The following is a 19,189-nucleotide window of genomic DNA, read 5'->3' on the forward strand; positions in this document are numbered from 1 at the left end:
ATACAAATTCTTAATTTCTTAGAGTAATTCATATTCTCCTTGTCAGACATTTTAGAAGTTAAATTGAGGTGACATTGATTTATTGTGCCTTATTACAGAGACAAAAGCACTGTTGTAAATGTATATTTTATGATAGAGCATTTCTTTATTTATTCAACAATAAAAATTCTATCAATTAAAAAAAAATGTTACATTAACATTTCCAACAATACCCATTATTCCTACTTTACATAAGTAAGTACAGTACTGTATTAGAGAACAGTACTGTGAAACAGAAACTTATAGCACTTGCTGAATACTAAATAGGGAGTCAGGTGGCTGAGCGGTGAGGGAATCGGGCTAGTAATCCGAAGGTTGCTAGTTCGATTCCCGGTCATGCAAAATGATGTTGTGTCCTTGGGCAAGGCACTTTACCCTACTTGCCTCGGGGGAATGTCCCTGTACTTACTGTAAGTCGCTCTGGATAAGTGCGTCTGCTAAATGACTAAATGTAAATACATCTGGGATATATCCCAGTTCACTTCCCTCAGACAAAAGGAATGATAGTTGTGTTTGTGAAAGAACATTTGGGCCTGATGCAGAACAATAATGATGTTATACGAGCACAAAACTTGTTGCAGTACTGTACACACTGAGTTTAAACTTTTATAAATGACTTTAAAAATTTAGAATTACAAGTAGTCCATTTCTGAGGTCTCCAGGTGCTGTGTGATGAGGTCCAAAATAACTTTCTCATTTTCTGGGAGTTTCAGGTAAAAATGACCTCCCTCAAACATTTTCACCATAAAATCTCCAGATGATATTTCTTTCCAAGCTAAGGAATGGGGAAAAACAGATATGAGAAAAACAATTAAGCAATATATACATTTGTGTTTGATCGAGCACTGAAGTAACTTCGCAAACAAATGTTTCCAAAATGTGTTGAGAAGTTCTCTCAACACAGATTGGTTATAATACTGTAAACCCACCCCACAACTGAAGGTGTAAAACGATTAATTCAGAAACATCCATATTTTGACAGCACTGTGTGACAGTATAAAAAGAGTAAAAAAAACAAACAAACCAAAAAAAGCAGAGACATCAGAGCTCTCACCTTGTAAGTCATGGGGAGTATCCTGCTTCCCATCGAAGCATGTGATTGGACAAGAGAGGAGAGGGCTGGCAGGCCTGTCGCACCTGGAACACAGGAATAAAGTATTCAGCTGCTGTATCTTTACAACAGGTCTGTTACATCACACAGACAACTGATTACAGACAACACATCAGAATCAAAATCCGGGTTATTGCACACACAAGGAATGTGCTTTGGTAGGCGGTGCTGTCGTAAAAGCCATGAATAGAAACTAGAATAACTGACAATAAAAATCACGGTATGAAGTTTAAGATTGATTGTGCAATGTGCAGGACAGTACACCAGAAGAGGTCCGCTCATATAGCATGGGGGATAAAGGACTGGACATGAGGTCACACAGCCCACCTGTAGGTGTCCAGCAGGCGCAGGTCGGCCTTCAGAGGAAGCAGGAAGTGTTTGAGCATCTCAGTGTTAGCCAGCAGCTCAGGAGGAGTCCCGCCCACAATCATCATCCAGTGGATGAAGTCCCCGTCTGAAAGATCACTTCTCTTTGGGGCGTTGATACGAGCCTCGGACTAGAAATGAACACATAGTTGTCTGCATATAGTTGCATGTATATAAGAGCCTGTATGTAGTTGCATGTATATAGTTGCATGTCTATATAGTTGCATGTATATAGTTGCCTGTATATAGTTGCCTGTATGTAGTTGCCTGTATATAGTTGCCTGTATGTAGTTGCCTGTATGTAGTTGCATGTATGAGATTTGAGTTGCATGGCTCTTTTATTGTTGATACTCACATATGGGGCAGAGGCACCAGACAGGAAGATGTGAACTGGTTCCAGATTGTGAACTCTCTTTAGGGTCTCTGCTACAGCAAAACTGACCGTGGCACCAAAACTAAGTCAACGTAACAGGGTACAAAGTGTGATCATGAAACTTTCAGATTCAGCTACATGTGCAGAGAGGACTTTTAACATGCATGCTTTAGTAGTGTGTAGGTGGATCAATCGTGTTCAAATCCAAGGGGTGCTAGTTTTACTCATACCTGTGGCCAAATAGGGCAAAAGGCTTCTCCCTCAGCACAGGAAGCAACACGGTGATGACTTCATCCACAATCTGCTGCATGTTCTGAAAGAACGCCTCATTGTTTCGGTCCTCCCTACCAGGAAGTGTCACTGAAAACACTGTGACATGGGGTTCGAAGGTCATTAACACCAGCATAATTCAAGTACTTCTTCCTTATTGGGTGTGCTCACGCCTTCGGCGAGCACAACCATTGTTCTCTCACATATATATTATTATTATTATTATTATTTATTTTCCCACTCCTAAAGATCTGTCAATATTTGAACTACATAGACAACGTTGATGTCAAAAGTTTCGTCTTGCTAGCGATTGAGTTGCTTGTATTTTTATTTACGTTCCGTTTCATGGTTTAAGTTGAAATTACGTTTTTGTGGCAAAAAGTGCCTTTTGTCAACAAAGGGTACTCAGTGCTACGTCATAACGTCAGCACACGTCAGCAACGACGCATGGATACAACGTGCATAGATGTGCTGTTGCACAGCTAGTATTGTATCGTGCCGTGGTGTACTAGCAGCACATGTAGGTTACATTTAAGCAAATCAAGACTTGCAGTAAGTAATGTCACATTAAATAATGTATTTAAACTCAAGCTTGTGTGGTGCGTCGCTGTCTTCAATGCCACAGCCTAAACTTGATGTCAAAAGAAACGTTTTTCAACCTTTGTTCTCTCACATATCTTGTTATTATTATTTCCCTACCAGTCAATATTTGGACTACATAGACAACGTCGATGTCAAAATGTTCGTCTTGGTTAAAACAGCCATGCGAGGCATTTCAGTTGTTGTGTTCGTTCAGTTAGATGTTTGTAATGTTATTGTTTGTTAGTTAATATAATCTTGTTGGTCACCCAGAGAGTCGGCTACTTTACTATCAGAGGCTACACTCGCAAGGAACATGGGCTGTACCCTAGCCCAGTTGCCTATGAGGCTATTCTTGATTGTGGGTTGACTAAGATTCTGGGAAGAAATCTACTCAAGAGCAAAGTCAATATCTGCTGTTTTCAAGCAATCTTTGACAAAGTTTGGAAACAATCTTGCTGGTGATATATATTGATTGTGGGAGGCAATTTTTGGACTACATCTAAACCTCATGCGGCTGCTGCAGCATTTCTGCTTTGGCATGACCTGCGCTGGGAGAGGGGGAAACAGCATGGATGGGGATAGTGTGTGGGCAGATGTGTCTTTATATAGGGTGAAATGGAATGAGAAATGCAATACAAAATGGCTGAAAGGGGTTTATTTATGTAGATGTCCACATTGCCTCAATATCTTTGTGTCAATAAATCAAATATAATTTTGACTGATGGTTTTTCAAACCTTATTGGTTTCAAGGTGACATCATTCTGATGTACCATGCGCAATTTTACCTTGAAATGTCAACCGTTTCTTAACCTTTGTCCCAAGGCTGACCAAAGCTAATACTCTGCCCTTTTTCTAATCATACAATCTCAACAGTTGGTGTGTAGCAGAGAGGATAGATAGACTGACTTGTAACCTTATGCTCATGAGTTTAAATCCCCATTCAGCCTATTGTTGTTGGCCAAACATGAAGTAGTTTTGCTCTCTTGTTGTCCAGCTCTCCATCTTCAACAGTGTACATGTTTATAATATTTGGCCATTTTGCGGAGAAATCCGCATCGCTGCTTGCAGCTATATTTGTTTTTGCCTACTATGACACGTAGCGTAGGCTAAGTGGAGGGTAGGAGTTCAGTGTAGGCTGTTCTTCATTGTCATGCAAAATGTTCTTTACCAAAAGTTTTTAAGTGTCCAGTATTGCCCTACATTCAGACTGCAGACAGTTCTGGAGACACCATGATCAAACGAGGCATAGTGACATTTTGCAGCCTACCTTCAATGGAGCTGTTCAGTTTGAGCCCCCAGCGTGCATAATGGATGGAGCCGCCTCCCGCCCACGGGAAACAGATCAACCTGGCCACTGCTTCTGGTTTTTTACTGAAACAGTTAGTCACCTTGTCCATTCTGTATTGACAGTGGAGTGAGAGCAAATGAAAACGTCAAAAACGTCCTTACATCAAGACCTCGAATGTGTTTTTCTTTTTATTGTGTGTGTATATAGCCTAAAGTGAAATCGGTTGTGATATAACGTCCACTAGACATTAATAAATGTATTACTTTCTCACAGTTGCTGGTTGACTATCACCAGAAGTTTGATACTGGCAGGCTTCCGGGTCATCTTCCTCGTTGAAATTTGATTATTCTGCGCACTGTCAGATCGGCCGATGGGCCATCTGTAGATGGGAGTGTGGTACTTCTAGAAGTGTTGATAAATGTCCTATTCTGAATCATTTATGAACATTTACATACCCTTGATGATTTTTTATAATCTACAAATGTAGGTAAGCAACCACATTTGACAATAGTAAGCTACGACTTCACAACACTGACACGGATCTATTAGGCCAGTTGACTTTTCTTTCCTGTTGGATTTGGCCGTTCGGGTAGAGCGAAAATGGATTTGCGGCCAAAAGTTCAATATCCCTTCAAAATAAGAGCAAACGCCAAGCCCAACACGAAGACTTAACCATACGACTACATATTATGATGTAATAATTTATTGTCGTACTCGAGTTAATAGGATAAGGCATCTACAGTAAAGGATTTCCACTTCAGTAAAAGTCTGAACATTTTGCCTCATCATACCTAGGCAATAAACCTGCCAGTATTATTACATATTTCTGATTCCTCACCTTGCTGAGTCCAGAGTTAAGGGGTCACTAAAGTATTCCAGCCTCACCACCTGAATGTCCAGAGACAACTGTTTCCTTTAACCATGATTCTCACTGAAGGCTTCAAGTAAACGCCTCCCACACCTATGCGATGTTACACATTAAACAGTAGTTCCGACCAAGTCATTTGATTGGACAAGAGGCTTTCCATGGGTGTTGATATTTGGTGATAACAGCAATGGGACTTTCAACTATAGAGCTAGACGTCTGTTATCTCAATCTGTCTGATCGAAATCCAACATGAGCTAAAGAGACTGCCAACATTTACATTTATTCATTTAGCAGACGTTTTTATCCAAAGGGACTTCCAAGAGAGAGCTTTATAAAGGTTTTTTTTTCACCGGTTGCATTATATATGGAAACATACTACAAATGCATAGCCTACAGGTATAGATAAGACAAAGTAGCTGTGGTATTGCTTAAATATTAGCCAAACTGTAGGCCTACTAGTACAACAGCTACTTGATTTGTGTGATATTGTATTTCTTCACTTTCATAAATCCAGTGCACCCCTGGTTTGAAGGGGCAAATGCTTTAGTGTTGGGTTTGGTTCAGGTCTAAACAGATCATGTTTTTCACACACACCATCCTTTTTGTTACTTCTGAATGGAGGACATTCTCAATCAACCAGGTCACACCGTGCGGGTGTGATCTTACAACATGGTTTTTCCTTTTTCCCACTCTACATCTGCTACCACTGTCCCGTGCAACAATATTATTAGTTACACATTCTGATTCCTCTTACCTTCCTGACAATTTTTTTTGTGAAAAGTGTAGGCCTACTTTTCAAATAATAAAACGTCAGTTTTAGCCATGACCTTTACTTTGAAAAGATTTAGAAGCAATCAACCGGAAATGATCATTTTATTCACCCTGCTGACCGGGTGCAGTTGCTAAGCTAACTACTGTACCGGCGACATCGCGTCTTGGTGTTTTAACAACAGTCAACTTATTAATTTACTAATCTGCGATATAGTCACATTAGTTAGTATCCACATCGGATTTTTGAACCATTGAGTATGCAAAGCTAGCAAGTTGTAGACATCTGTTCCCAGATTAGCTACCTAGCTATCTAGTTACATTGGCTAATCAGACTACTTTGATAATTTTATATTTTATATTTAGGAGTCTACTTTGAGTATAGTTTTAGTTTTTAGCTGTCCACAACTAGAGGTCAGAGGAACGATTGGAAGGGGCCACGTTGTTCAGCTTGTGTCGGTTGACAACTCACGTCTTGCAGCAGTGCAGGTTCTTTAGTGGTGGTATAGTAGACCTCCAGCAGGCCGGTCACACATCAGTAGGTAATCGACAACACCCCTGTAAAACTTGTAGCGGACATTTGAAGACTGGGCGCCGGGCTCTATCCGGACAGAGACCTCATGAATGGAAATCGGAACTTCAGGTACGTTTGTTTTAACTACGAATCTAGACAGGTCACATGTTCTCGTTAGTTCAACAAGTTTGTTGGCAACGTTAGCTAGCTGTATGAGAAAAGTAGGCTAAGCTATGATTTAACACTGTCAGGTGTTTACATATACTACTAAAAATAAAGTGTAGCCTATATATTTAGCAGACGCTTTTATCCAAAGCGACGTACGATATGGGGGATCTTCTGCAGTAAAGTGCTCTTAAACGAAGGCGATGTGTGTAGGTCTCGCTTGCTTTTACTTTATTTCTGTGTCGCTGGTGGCAAGCCTTCTTTCTTCTCGATCTTCTCTTTATGAAACTGGCTTAGGTTTCTTTTTCCACATTGTAAAATACCAAAACCAACCAACATTGGCTGAATTGACCCCCCCTTCCCCCTGTGGAAACGTATGTGAAATAAATAGACTGGCTGGTACTGGTCCCTGCACTCAGCTCCACCAAACACCTTTGGGGTGAATTTTGGGGTCACCTGCAAGACAAGCCTGTTGTCTGAACATCACTTTCTGACCTGATGTATTCCCATGCTTTTGTGGCCGAATGGAGGCAAATCCTGCATCAATCTTTCAAATCCAGTGTCAGTTGGAAAGCCTTCTCAGAAGAGTGGAGGTGTTTCTGGAAGCAAAGTGGGGAGCATCTCCATATTAGTGTTTGTGGTTTTGGAAAGAGACAAGCAGGTGTTCACTGCTTGTGGTCATGTAGTGTAGATTAGACATCTAGACAACACCTGTTTTTCCTTGTCTAGGTTGCCATGGAGAAATGGCAACCACATGGGTACTGCTGCCACGACAACACCACTCAGAGGGACAGAGCAGTTTCAGTTTGTGGTTATCTCATTACAGCATTACAGTCAAACCCTGTTACTCTTTGACAATGAATTTAAAGATTATCATTTGTCCTTAAATTCACCTAAATTCAATAAAAAAAAAACTATCCCATTTGTTTGTATGGCAGACACTTTAGCATGTGGTCATTCTGTGACTATTTGATACCAGTTTGATCTGCTATTTCTGTTTTTAGATGCACGTTACTATGCACGTGCGTGCATAACTTGTGTGCAGACATGTTTGTCATTGTTTTGGTTTTCAAACAGGGCTTTCGAGAAAGAGCTCTGGTAGAGGTGTGAAACATACCCTTCCTGTCAGATGGCCTCTCCCCCAGCCTCTCCCTCAGCCTCTCCCCCAGCCTCTTCCCCAGCCTCTTCCTCAGCCTCTCCCCCAGCCTCTTCCTCAGCCTCTCCCCCAGCCTCTCCCTCAGCCTCTCCCCCAGCCTCTTCCCCAGCCTCTTCCCCAGCCTCTTCCCCAGCCTCTTCCCCAGCCTCTTCCCCAGCCTCTCCCTCAGCCTCTCCCTCAGCCTCTCCCTCAGCCTCTCCCTCAGCCTCTCATCATAGCAGAAGGAACGACGCCTGTCGCAATGATAAACAGAACACATTCTTTGTGGTGTTCTCTGTCTGGTCGCCTCACTCTTCTTTGTGTGTTTCACGCTGGTTTAAGGCCCGGTTCTCTCCTCCTCTCTCTCTCCCCCTCTCTCTCTCCCCCTCTCTCTCTCTCTTTCTCTCTTTCTCTCTCTCTCTCTCTCTCTGTCTCTCTGTCTCTCTGTCTCTCTCTCTCTCTCTCTCTCTTGTGTGTAGGAGCCGTTGGGGCCCAAGCCCTGTTCTCCCTGCCTCGTCGGCCTGGCTATGGCACCATGGGCAAGCCCATCAAGCTGCTGGCCAACTGCTTCCAGGTGGACATCCCCAAGATGGACGTCTACCTGTACGAGGTGGACATCAAGCCTGAGAAGTGTCCCCGCAGGGTGAACAGGTAGGCCCTGGTCCTGCTCTGCAACAGGAAACACTTGTTCCAATGAGAATACAACAAGAAGACTTGTATCCCTTCTGATGTTGACATTGTGAATAGGATGTCATTTATTAAGTCTCCTATGACAGTTGTGTGTTTACTTATAGTTTTACTTATTTTATTGTTGTTCACTTTTGTTTTGTATTGTTTGTTGGAGCCTCTGTCTAAATTCTTTCTACCCCTATGGTGTTGGGAAATATTTTTTATTTATTTGAATGACCACACGTAAACTAGACTCCACGCTTTGATTAATCATGGGTTCTCTAGTCCCGTCCTCCCACGTAGTGAAGCACGGCTGAGTGATGGAGTGTCTCTCCTTTCCTGCTGCTGTTCAGGGAGGTGGTGGACTCCATGGTGCAGCACTTCAAGGTCACCATCTTTGGGGATCGCAAGCCGGTCTACGACGGGAAGAGGAGCCTCTACACAGCTAACCCCCTGCCTGTAGCTACTGCAGGGGTGAGACACACTGGAGCTTTGCATTCAACATTTTGCACCCACTTTTATCCACAGCCATGGACAGATAGTGCGTATAGAAAGTACAGCGGAAGATCGAGGATCAGAAGTATGTCGTAGTTCTAACAGTGGTCCTCAGAGTCAAGGTACAGACTGTATTTACCAGACACATCTCAGTGCTCCTCTCTCCATTATGTGTCCTGAGTCACAAATGAGCCTGTTGGTTTCACCTGAGCAGGAAAGACTCTAGATATTGTTGCTGAAGTGGGTGGTGCTGTGTATAACTTGTCTGTTTCCCCAAATGTCCAGGTGGATCTGGATGTCACCTTGCCGGGGGAGGGGGGGAAGGATCGGCCCTTCAAAGTCTCCATCAAGTTTGTGTCCCTGGTGAGTTGGCACATGCTGCATGAGGTCCTGACCGGGCGGAGTGTGGCGGAGCCCCTGGACCTGGACAAGCCTGTCAGCACCAACCCTGTCCATGCCGTGGACGTGGTCCTCAGACACCTGCCCTCCATGAAGTAAGCCCACGTTTATTAACGTCTTTAAAATTTGAAATATGAATTTATTTCAATGTAAAAAATTATAATAATCTGATTAAAAAATTCAAGCTTCGGAAATTTAGGCAGCTCAAATTTGAATGGTCAAACTGGAGCAGAAAAGCACCCTCAGAGGAGCACATTTTTTCTGCTCAAATTTTTGGAGCTTGAATTTTGGGGATCTGAATTTCACCATTCCAATTTGAGCAGGCTGAATTTTTTTTATTAGGAATGATTTATAGGCTAATATGTTGAATAGTGGTTAATCATCGTGATAATGGGATGAATCCTTAGTCTGTTTTCAAGTTTCTCCTCCCTCCTCTCCTGTCCTCCCCCCACCCAGGTACACTCCGGTGGGGCGCTCCTTCTTCTCCTCCCCGGAGGGCTACGACCACCCCCTGGGTGGGGGCCGGGAGGTCTGGTTTGGCTTCCACCAGTCCGTACGGCCGGCCATGTGGAAGATGATGCTCAACATCGATGGTGAGTCCTGTTGGATCTCGTAGCATCTGTAGAACCAGATCGGTCTTTGACTTGTCATCCAAAGTCTAGGATCTGTCCTCTGACCTGGGAACAGTCCTCTGACCTGGGAACAGTCCTCAGTCATCCATCTCTTCTTCTACTCTGTTCCTGATGCTGTTCTCCTCTTCTTCTACTCTGTTCCTGATGCTGTTCTCCTCTTCTTCTTCTCTGTTCCTGATGCTGTTCTCCTCTTCTTCTTCTGCAGTGTCGGCCACAGCCTTCTACAAGGCCCAGCCCGTCATCCAGTTCATGTGTGAGGTCCTGGACATCCACAACATCGACGAGCAGCCGCGTCCTCTCACAGACTCCCACAGGGTCAAGTTCACCAAAGAGATTAAAGGTGGATGTCGTCCCTACGTCAGGACAAGGGACTGGGATTAACGTGCACGTCTCGTTGTTTTTGGTCGCAATGTTGTTGACTTCCCAGTAATGATAACTCATGATAACTCCTCCTGCTCAGAGCTGATAGTAATGATAACTCATGATAACTCCTCCTGCTCAGAGCTGATAGTAATGATAACTCATGATAACTCCTCCTGCTCAGGGCTGAAGGTGGAAGTGACACACTGTGGGACAATGCGCAGGAAGTACCGAGTGTGCAACGTGACTCGGCGTCCGGCCAGCCACCAAACGTAAGATACAATAATACAATACAAATCTATTCATAAAGCACTCATTAAACACAACCCATGCTGACTGAAGTGCTGTACAGACCAAAAAAACATAAACCACAAACACAGCAATACAACACAACAAGCCACAAGGCACACAGCTCACAGACAAGAAGATGCAGTTCAGTTAGAGCGACAGGTCCGATCTCCATCCTGGTGATCTCCACCCTGGTGATCTCCACCCTGGTGATCTCCACCCTGGTGATCTCCACCCTGGTGATCTTCACCCTGGTGATCTCCACCCTGGTGATCTTCACCCTGGTGATCTTCACCCTGGTGATCTCCACCCTGGTGATCTTCACCCTAGTGATCTTCACCCTGATGATCTCCACCCTCCCAGGTTTCCCCTGCAGCTGGAGAGCGGTCAGACAGTAGAGAGGACCGTGGCTCAGTACTTTAAGGAGAAGTACAACCTGCAGCTGAAATACCCCCACCTGCCCTGCCTGCAGGTGGGCCAGGAGCAGAAACACACCTACCTGCCCCTGGAGGTGAGGCCTGTCACCGCGCCTGCACACACACACACACACACACCTACCTGCCCCTGGAGGTGAGGCCTGTCACCGCGCCAGCACACACACACACACACACACACCTACCTGCCCCTGGAGGTGAGGCCTGTCACCGCGCCAGCACACACACACACACACACACACACACCTACCTGCCCCTGGAGGTGAGGCCTGTCACCACACACACACACACACACACACCAGTCTGGAGACTGGTACAGCTCAGTGGTTAACATGTTTGACTGCAAGCAGTCATCCGCTACAATCTCCCCCTTGTACGTCACTTTAGATAAAAGAGTCAGCTACATGAAATGAGTGAGTGAATCCTCAGTCTCAGATCACGGCTGCTACTTAAGAGAACCTGTAGGTCTGATTTAGCTTGTTGCCATGGTCACACATGAACTGGATGACTGACTGGCTGAGAGGAACACTTCAGCCAGACGTACTCTGACTTCCAGCTCCATTAGCAGTTGATTTACATAAGCTTAATTATTGCTGAAGACATTTTTTGTGCACTCAAATGGATTACTTAATGAGGAAGTAGTGGTGGTTTTCAAGGTTGTCAGATAAATCAAATAGGAGTGAACAGGTGGAAAACAGCTGAAGGTGCAATAATGCAACATGAATACATTTTTTATTAAAAAGTCTAATGTCCCCCAAAATTCTATATGAAAGATTAAGTAACCGGAATGGAACCACATGTGTTTGAAGCACAACAATTGCTAACAATTTCTGACTTCTCAGATTCCTGACGATCCCTCCTCTCCTTGCCACCTATGTTTCTCCGCAGGTGTGCAACATTGTTGTGGGCCAACGCTGCATCAAGAAGCTGACCGACAACCAAACCTCCACCATGATCAAAGCCACGGCTCGCTCTGCCCCCGACAGGCAGGAGGAGATCAGCAGACTGGTGAGCGCCCCCCGGAGGCAGGGAGGAGAAATGACTCAGATGAGAATTCCAATGAAAAACAATAAGACTATTAGAAGACATCATTGCCCCTAGCATTATTTGAACCATTTTCTAACAATGGTTATACTCTCCATCCTAATATCTTTCTCTCCCCCCCCTCCCTCCTCCTATCCTCCCCCCTCCCTGCCCCCCCGCAGGTGCGGAGCGCCAACTACGATGCGGACCCGTTTGTTCAGGAGTTCCAGTTCCGCGTGCGTGATGAGATGGCCCAGGTGACCGGGCGGGTGCTGCCCCCCCCTCTGCTGCAGTACGGTGGGAGGGTGAGCTCTGAACACTTTATGGTACCTGCCCCTTTAAATCACGCAACATCACACTGTCTGTCTGTGTGTGTGTGTGTGTGTGTGCATGCTGATGTGTGTGTGTATGTGTGTCCATGCTGATGTGTGTGAATGTGTATGTGGCTCAGTCTCTAACTTGCACTCTTTCTCTAATCCTCCTTCATTTCCATCACTATTTTGCTTCTTTTCTTCTTGAGGGGTTTAGGGTTCATTAATTCACATTAATGGTTATAGTTCTGTAGTATCTGTACTTACTGTAAGACACTCTGGATAAGAGCATCTGCTAAATGTCTAAATGTAAATGTTAGTGGTTAGAGAACACAATTTTGAATGGAAGTGAATAGTCCAGCCCAAATTGGATAGAAAAAAAAATTGTTTGTTTGTGTGTGTGTGTGTGTGTGTGTGTGTGTGATGGCCAGCCCCAGCAGATGACCCCTGCGATGTCGTTGCAGAACCGCACGGTGGCCACGCCCAGCCACGGGGTGTGGGACATGAGGGGGAAACAGTTCCACACAGGTGTGGAGATCAAGATGTGGGCCATCGCCTGCTTCGCCACGCAGAGGCAGTGCAGGGAGGAGATCCTCAAGTAAACACACACACTCACCCACACACACACTCACCCACACACACACTCACCCACACACACACTCACCCACACACACACTCACCCACACACACACTCACCCACACACACACTCACCCACACACACACTCACCCACACACACACTCACCTTTCCCTGCTACAATCACAATGTTCAATTCTTGGGGATAGGTATAGTTCAGTGGTTAGAGCGTTTGACTGCAGACAGAGGTTGCAGGTTCGCATCTCCCCTTGTACGCCGCCTTGGATAAAAGTCTCTGCTAAATAAACATTAATATCATAAGCATTATTCTTTCTTCTCACCTCCTGTTATAGTCACGTGTGTGTGTATTTATTTATATGTCTGCCTGTGTCCTCTACAGAGGGTTCACCGACCAGCTGCGTAAGATCTCTAAGGATGCTGGGATGCCCATCCAGGGCCAGCCCTGCTTCTGTAAGTACGCCCAGGGGGCCGACAGCGTGGAGCCCATGTTCAGACACCTGAAGAACACCTACTCTGGCCTGCAGCTCATCATCGTCATCCTGCCTGGAAAGACCCCCGTCTATGGTAGGCTTCACACGGACAACAGACCTTCCTGTAACAAGCCAAGGACAGGACCCGGGGAATCTATCTTTTATCTAACCACTGGACTTGTGACTGGATTTGAAGATTTGTTTTTGTTGGTTCTTCCTCACTATCTTTACTCATGAAACACAATGAAATCCATCCTAAGTCCTCCTCTCTGCTCCTCACAGCGGAGGTGAAGCGTGTGGGAGACACTCTCCTGGGCATGGCCACCCAGTGCGTCCAGGTGAAGAACGTGGTGAAGACCTCCCCCCAGACCCTCTCCAACCTCTGCCTGAAGATCAACGTCAAGCTGGGGGGCATCAACAACATCCTGCTCCCTCACCAACGGTACTGGAGACACTGGAGGAGTCTGCATGACTTCCAGACCACAGCGTGTTTGTGTGCTGGGTGTGTCTGACGGTCTCTCTAATGGTCTCTCTGTTCCTCTATCCAGACCCTCGGTGTTCCAGCAGCCTGTCATCTTCCTGGGGGCCGACGTCACCCACCCTCCTGCTGGGGACGGGAAGAAACCCTCCATAGCTGCTGTGAGTAGGCCTCTCTCTAACCCTCCATAGCTGCTGTAAGTAGGCCTCTCTCTAACCCTCCATCACTGCTGTGAGTAGGCCTCTCTCTAACCCTCCATCACTGCTGTGAGTAGGCCTCTCTCTAACCCTCCATCACTGCTGTGAGTAGGCCTCTCTCTAACCCTCCATCACTGCTGTGAGTAGGCCTCTCTCTAACCCTCCATCACTGCTGTGAGTAGGCCTCTCTCTAACCCTCCATCACTGCTGTGAGTAGGCCTCTCTCTAACCCTCCATCACTGCTGTGAGTAGGCCTCTCTCTAACCCTCCATCACTGCTGTGAGTCCTCCTAACCTGCTGGGTTCTGTTGCCGACACACAGTTTGAGAGTTATTTTGCGATCGTCTGTTCTCAGCTTTTTCAAATGTTGAACAAGAGAACTTCTCTCTTATTCCCTCCAGGTGGTAGGCAGTATGGATGCCCACCCCAGCCGGTACTGTGCCACGGTTCGGGTCCAGAGGCCCAGGCAGGAGGTCATCCAGGACCTGGCCTCCATGGTGAAAGAGCTGCTCATCCAGTTCTACAAGTCGACCCGCTACAAACCCACCAGGATCATCTTCTACAGGGACGGAGTGTCTGAGGGCCAGTTCAGACAGGTCTGTCTCTCTCTCTCTCTCTCTCTCTCTCTCTCTCTCTCTCTCTCTCTCTCTCTCTCTCTCGACAAGTCTGTCACTGCTACTGACTGGCTTCTCTAGCACAGAATAACGCCACACGCTTACAGAGATCTAGACAGTTCTTACAGAGATCTAGACAGTTCTTACAGAGATCTAGACAGTTCTTACAGAGATCTAGACAGTTCTTACAGAGATCTAGACAGTTCTTACAGAGATCTAGACAGTTCTTACAGAGATCTAGACAGTTCTTACAGAGATCTAGACAGTTCTCTCGTAAACCCTTGAGGTTTCTCGAGTCGTTGGTGTCTTACTGACATGCGCTCAAACAGCTGTATCCCCTTTACAGCGTAGCTGCAGTAATATTCCACTATGGAGAAAAGGGTGTGCTTATTGAATAACATTATTATTTGTATTTATATTATTATTATATAATGTTCTAATCTATCTCCTTTGGGTGGTTCACCTGTCTGGTTCTTGTCCATGAGCAGGTGCTGTACTATGAGCTGCTGGCGATCCGAGAGGCCTGCATCAGTCTGGAGAAGGACTACCAGCCAGGCATCACCTACATCGTGGTGCAGAAGAGACACCACACCAGGCTGTTCTGTGCCGACCGCAACGAGAGGGTGAGGGTCCTCTGGGGATGTTCCCCTCTGGGTCTCCCTGCAGCAGTTTAGGAACCAGGACCTGGGTTCCTGTGCGCTCCCTGCCCAGGGAGAGGTGTAGCTTAGGTGTTAGAGCATTTGACTGCTGGCTGTCGATTGCCTCCAGGTCTTTGTTGCTTTGTTAATGAGAATCGGTTCTCAGTTGACCTTTCTGGTTAAGTAAAAGTCAAGTAAAAGACTGTGTGTGTGTGTGTTTTCTGTCAGGTGGGGCGAAGCGGGAACATTCCTGCCGGCACCACCGTGGACACGGACATCACTCACCCCTACGAGTTTGACTTCTACCTCTGCAGTCATGCTGGGATACAGGTACCTCACACCTCCACTGAATACAGCCTCTTTCAGCTGTCAACCTCCCTTGCTTTAACTAATTTTTGGGATTCTGTGTGAACTTTTTTAATTACAATTATAGTTTTTCATGAATGTTTTTCATAAATGTGTGTGTGTGCGTGTGTGTATATATATGAGTGATTAATGATATGATAACATAAATGATATCATAATAATAAATACTTGAATGAATGAAAATGAATAAGTAATATTTGTAATGGCCTCTGGTTGGCTTCATTAATCCCCCCCCTCCCCCCCCCCTCCCCCCTCCCTCCCCCAGGGCACCAGTCGCCCCTCCCACTACCACGTCCTCTGGGATGACAACTGCTTCACGGCTGATGAGTTCCAGCTGCTCACCTACCAGCTGTGCCACACCTACGTACGCTGCACGCGCTCAGTCTCCATCCCTGCGCCAGCCTACTACGCCCACCTGGTGGCCTTCCGCGCCCGCTACCACCTGGTGGACAAGGAGCACGACAGGTGAGGGGGGGTAGATAGTTACCACCTGGTGGACAAGGAGCACGACAGGTGAGGGGGGGTAGATAGCTACCACCTGGTGGACAAGGAGCACGACAGGTGAGGGGGGGTAGATAGTTACCACCTGGTGGACAAGGAGCACGACAGGTGAGGGGGGGTAGATAGTTACCACCTGGTGGACAAGGAGCACGACAGGTGAGGGGGGGTAGATAGCTACCACCTGGTGGACAAGGAGCACGACAGGTGAGGGGGGGTAGATATTGAAGTACGATTGACAACTTTTGGATTTCTCTCCTCCTCTCTGTCTCCTCCTCCTCTCTCTCTCCTCCTCTCTCTCTCCTCCTCTCTCTCTCCTCCTCTCCCTCGTCAGTGCGGAGGGCAGCCACGTCTCAGGGCAGAGTAACGGGCGTGACCCCCAGGCTCTGGCCAAGGCTGTTCAGATCCACCACGACACTCTGAGGACCATGTACTTCGCCTAAGGGGCTCCAGGCCTCTCTCCCTCCCCCAGCCTGCCTGTCAGATGTGCAGGACTGACCACTGATGAGGGCAGAGGCTGGCCTGGACTAGTCCAGGAGAACAGAAGAGAACAGCCACGTTATGCAATACGAAACCAGCCGATTGTCTCCAAGCTCCTGTCCCCCCCTTTTCTTTCTCACATGCTGCAATTTATGCATTTTATTTCATCGGGGATTCTCTTAACGTCTCACTGAAACTAGCTCTACAAGCTTGCAAGTCATTTTTGCGCGCCTTACAGTTGTGACAGCTACTACTGGTCGTTTTGAGCATAGAAAAGAAAACTAAAGATAGCCGGTGCTTGTTTTGGTTGTCCAGGTCACAGCCATGGAGGCGATGTCTATGAGACGGATGCGTGTTGGTATTTGCGCGGTTGCCGTGGCAACGCCCTGTTGTTCGAGCGTGAGTTGTTCGCGTGTGAGTTTTAAGCATTTTTATTTATTTTTTTCACCTTTTTCACCTTTGTTCTTCAAATGGTAGGTTTCTTTACAAATTACTTCCTTTGAGAAGGGTTACTTACTCGCAGTTATAGACACAAATAGTTGTAGCTTAACAGTATCTAACAACATAGTATATAACAGTAATATTGTCTGAATGTTCATGTGGAACGATCCACTTTGAGAGCCAGGGAGGCTCTGCCTGCCTCAGTGCAGATCTGCAGAGGAAGAGGCTGTCCCGTTTATGACCCCGGCTGCAGAATGGATCTCCCTGCTCACAAGTTGATATTAGAGAAACTATTTGGCTACTAGTGATTTTTATTCCGCTATTTGTGAGATTTTATTTTACACTTTCTGCCATCGAGTAGGCCACTGCTTGCTTGGAGTTGGAACTGATAAATATGTCAGAAAATCCTTTGGTTTAATTGATGCCGACAGATAACAGACGATAATGTGTTCCAGATTCCTATATTTATTCACACTCTGGATTTTGAAGGCAGAAATAAAGAGTTTCCTGCCTTTTATGAAATATTAAGATTTTAGTTTAATTTCTTAAAATAATTATGACAAAGTGCCAGATTAGCATGGAAAGGAAACAAAAAAGGCAGGTTATTCTAAAAGCTATTTTAGGTAAATCAATAACAGAATCTCTCTCAGACAGGCTACTGTAACATGACGATGTGATGTCCTTGAGACGGGGTTGAAGGCAGCGCAGAACAGCAGCATGGTCCATCGGTGTCACGTCGTTTTTAATGTGAAATGTTCATCAGACAGACTGAACAACTGAAGTTGGAGACTTAATTTAACAAAGCCGTTTTGTCGCTTTAACGAATTTCGCGTTTTCTGTTTTACTCTTGCCGTGCAGTGCAGTAGACTCCCGATGAGTTTAGTCACGTTCCTCTAGGACCAAACCAGTGTGCCTCAGGGTCTGGAGAGCGAGAAGGCTTCACTTCTGTCCTGCGTGTGTGTGTGTGTGTGTGTGAGGGGGACTGGGGTCTCTCTCTCTGCACCCCTATACACAGAGGGAGCATTCAAACATGCTCTGCTGCGCTATCTGTCAGCCATGAGTTCTCAAAACCAAACTAGCTGCTATACAGGACTTTTATACATGTATATAGTTTTTCTGTGTAGACGGGTAAGATTTTTTTTTATTATCAATTTAAATTTCAGTCTGTGAGGTTGCAAAAGGTGAATTATTTGAAAGGGTGCACTAACTTTTTTTTTTCTTCTCAAAACTGTATCCTATTTGTGTGTGTGTGTGTAGTATAAAACATGCATGACACTTCACTGCACTTATAGATGACAGGGGTTTTAAGGTGGAACGAAGCCTATGGTTCTGCAAAGGAGAGAAATACACGTCTCTCAATGAAGACATTGTGAACTTTTCTTTTGGTTTTTAGGCCTTTACAACCATTTTATAGGACTCCTGCTTTATCTCCCTGAGGGTGCAGTTGAAAATAATTGAACCCGTGTGGGCATTAATACGGCTAAGCCCCAAGTTTTGGGCACGTAGAAGTGAAAGTGTTACAACCGAAGTCAGACGTTATCAGCATTTGATTTTACTTGAACAGCAAAGATCAAATCTGATGACTTGTGGGCAACTGGGAATATGTAGCTAGTTGCTATCCTGCTTTTTATCTTGACAGCAGGAACCATGATGGGTGCTTTCTCTCTACTTCTGTTGCCACGTAACAACGTTTGGAAGCCGTTGGGGGAGGTTATTGCGTTCAGGGGTGCTGGGTGCTTAGAGACACCTCTGTCCCCGCTTATGGAGATGGATAACGGATGCCTTTTCACATGACTAAAGCATTTTTAATTCTAAATGATGATACTATATTTGTGTATTTAATAATAAATGTAATTCACAAACTACTTATTTTTGCTAACAAATTCTATGGTAAATGGAACCGCTAAGATGACAATGAAATAGGGTCATCCAGATTTATTAGGTACCGCAATAGTTTCTATTCTACGCGCTGTGTGAAAGTGAAACACCTGCGACACTGACGTACTGTGGAGATTCATTTGTTTTGGAGGGGGGGACTTTTTGCTGCGTGGTGATTGGATGAAGCAGCCTATTAATCCTACCAATCTGTGAACGAGTAGCCTTTCCCTCCATCCTGTTTTACATCTCGCCACACACCTGGACCCGTCCGAACAGCACACGAGGCTGCTTCTGGACGGGTTCCTTGTCTCATAAAGTCTTAAGGGATGGTGAATGTGTCCCTGACTTGTTCCTGTAGCATTATCTAACCGTTTGCCGAGCCGCCACACTTCGAACATCTGCCCAATAGTTGTCCCGTTTGCTTTTCACATCCTGTTGTTTTA

The 19,189-nt window shown here is 45.6% G+C and overlaps 2 protein-coding genes across 6 annotated transcripts; one reads left to right on the top strand and one right to left on the bottom strand.

The window, feature by feature from the left end:
* Positions 1 to 298: 298 nt before the first annotated feature.
* On the bottom strand, positions 299 to 6,209 carry olah (oleoyl-ACP hydrolase). Of its 4 annotated transcripts, XM_067255428.1 has the most exons (8): positions 4,868 to 4,884; positions 4,301 to 4,431; positions 4,009 to 4,139; positions 2,120 to 2,258; positions 1,872 to 1,971; positions 1,478 to 1,647; positions 1,094 to 1,176; positions 299 to 814 (listed from the first exon to the last, which is right to left on the bottom strand). In XM_067255428.1, exons 2-8 carry the CDS (start codon positions 4,351 to 4,353, stop codon positions 672 to 674), a joined length of 819 nt encoding a protein of 272 aa, XP_067111529.1. In that variant the 5' UTR covers positions 4,354 to 4,431; positions 4,868 to 4,884; the 3' UTR covers positions 299 to 671. The 4 variants fall into 4 exon arrangements, with proteins under 4 accessions (XP_067111529.1, XP_067111532.1, XP_067111530.1 ...); XM_067255431.1 differs by lacking the exons at positions 4,301 to 4,431; positions 4,868 to 4,884 and adding an exon at positions 6,138 to 6,209; XM_067255429.1 differs by lacking the exon at positions 4,301 to 4,431 and having other exon boundaries at positions 4,868 to 4,921.
* ago3b (argonaute RISC catalytic component 3b) lies at positions 6,145 to 18,737 on the top strand. 2 transcript variants are annotated; one of them, XM_067255424.1, is made up of 19 exons: positions 6,145 to 6,308; positions 7,959 to 8,130; positions 8,502 to 8,622; positions 8,929 to 9,137; positions 9,499 to 9,635; positions 9,880 to 10,014; positions 10,219 to 10,306; positions 10,686 to 10,833; positions 11,645 to 11,764; positions 11,962 to 12,105; positions 12,522 to 12,688; positions 13,067 to 13,251; positions 13,440 to 13,599; positions 13,706 to 13,796; positions 14,233 to 14,427; positions 14,934 to 15,068; positions 15,312 to 15,413; positions 15,715 to 15,914; positions 16,282 to 18,737. In XM_067255424.1, the coding sequence occupies exons 1-19, from the start codon at positions 6,290 to 6,292 to the stop codon at positions 16,388 to 16,390; spliced, it is 2,637 nt and encodes an 878-aa protein (XP_067111525.1). In that variant the 5' UTR covers positions 6,145 to 6,289; the 3' UTR covers positions 16,391 to 18,737. The 2 variants fall into 2 exon arrangements, with proteins under 2 accessions (XP_067111525.1, XP_067111527.1); XM_067255426.1 differs by having other exon boundaries at positions 6,146 to 6,308; positions 12,555 to 12,688.
* The last annotated feature ends 452 nt before the right edge of the window (positions 18,738 to 19,189 follow it).

Source organism: Osmerus mordax, chromosome 18 (genome assembly GCF_038355195.1).
Source record: "Osmerus mordax isolate fOsmMor3 chromosome 18, fOsmMor3.pri, whole genome shotgun sequence".
Taxonomy (NCBI): domain Eukaryota; kingdom Metazoa; phylum Chordata; class Actinopteri; order Osmeriformes; family Osmeridae; genus Osmerus; species Osmerus mordax.

Bases quoted from the DNA above. Each gene is read 5' to 3' on its own strand.
- ago3b (XM_067255424.1), top strand. The intron at 9,138-9,498 runs GTAAGCCCACGT...CCCCCCACCCAG, and splicing joins AGACACCTGCCCTCCATGAA to GTACACTCCGGTGGGGCGCT. The intron at 13,797-14,232 runs GTGAGTAGGCCT...TATTCCCTCCAG, and splicing joins AGAAACCCTCCATAGCTGCT to GTGGTAGGCAGTATGGATGC.
- olah (XM_067255428.1), bottom strand. From the start codon at position 4,353: ATGACCCGGAAGCCTGCCAGTATCAAACTTCTGGTGATAGTCAACCAG. The intron at 2,259-4,008 runs GTAGGCTGCAAA...CCCATGTCACAG, and splicing joins ACTGAACAGCTCCATTGAAG to TGTTTTCAGTGACACTTCCT. The intron at 1,972-2,119 runs GTATGAGTAAAA...ACGTTGACTTAG, and splicing joins TTTGCCCTATTTGGCCACAG to TTTTGGTGCCACGGTCAGTT.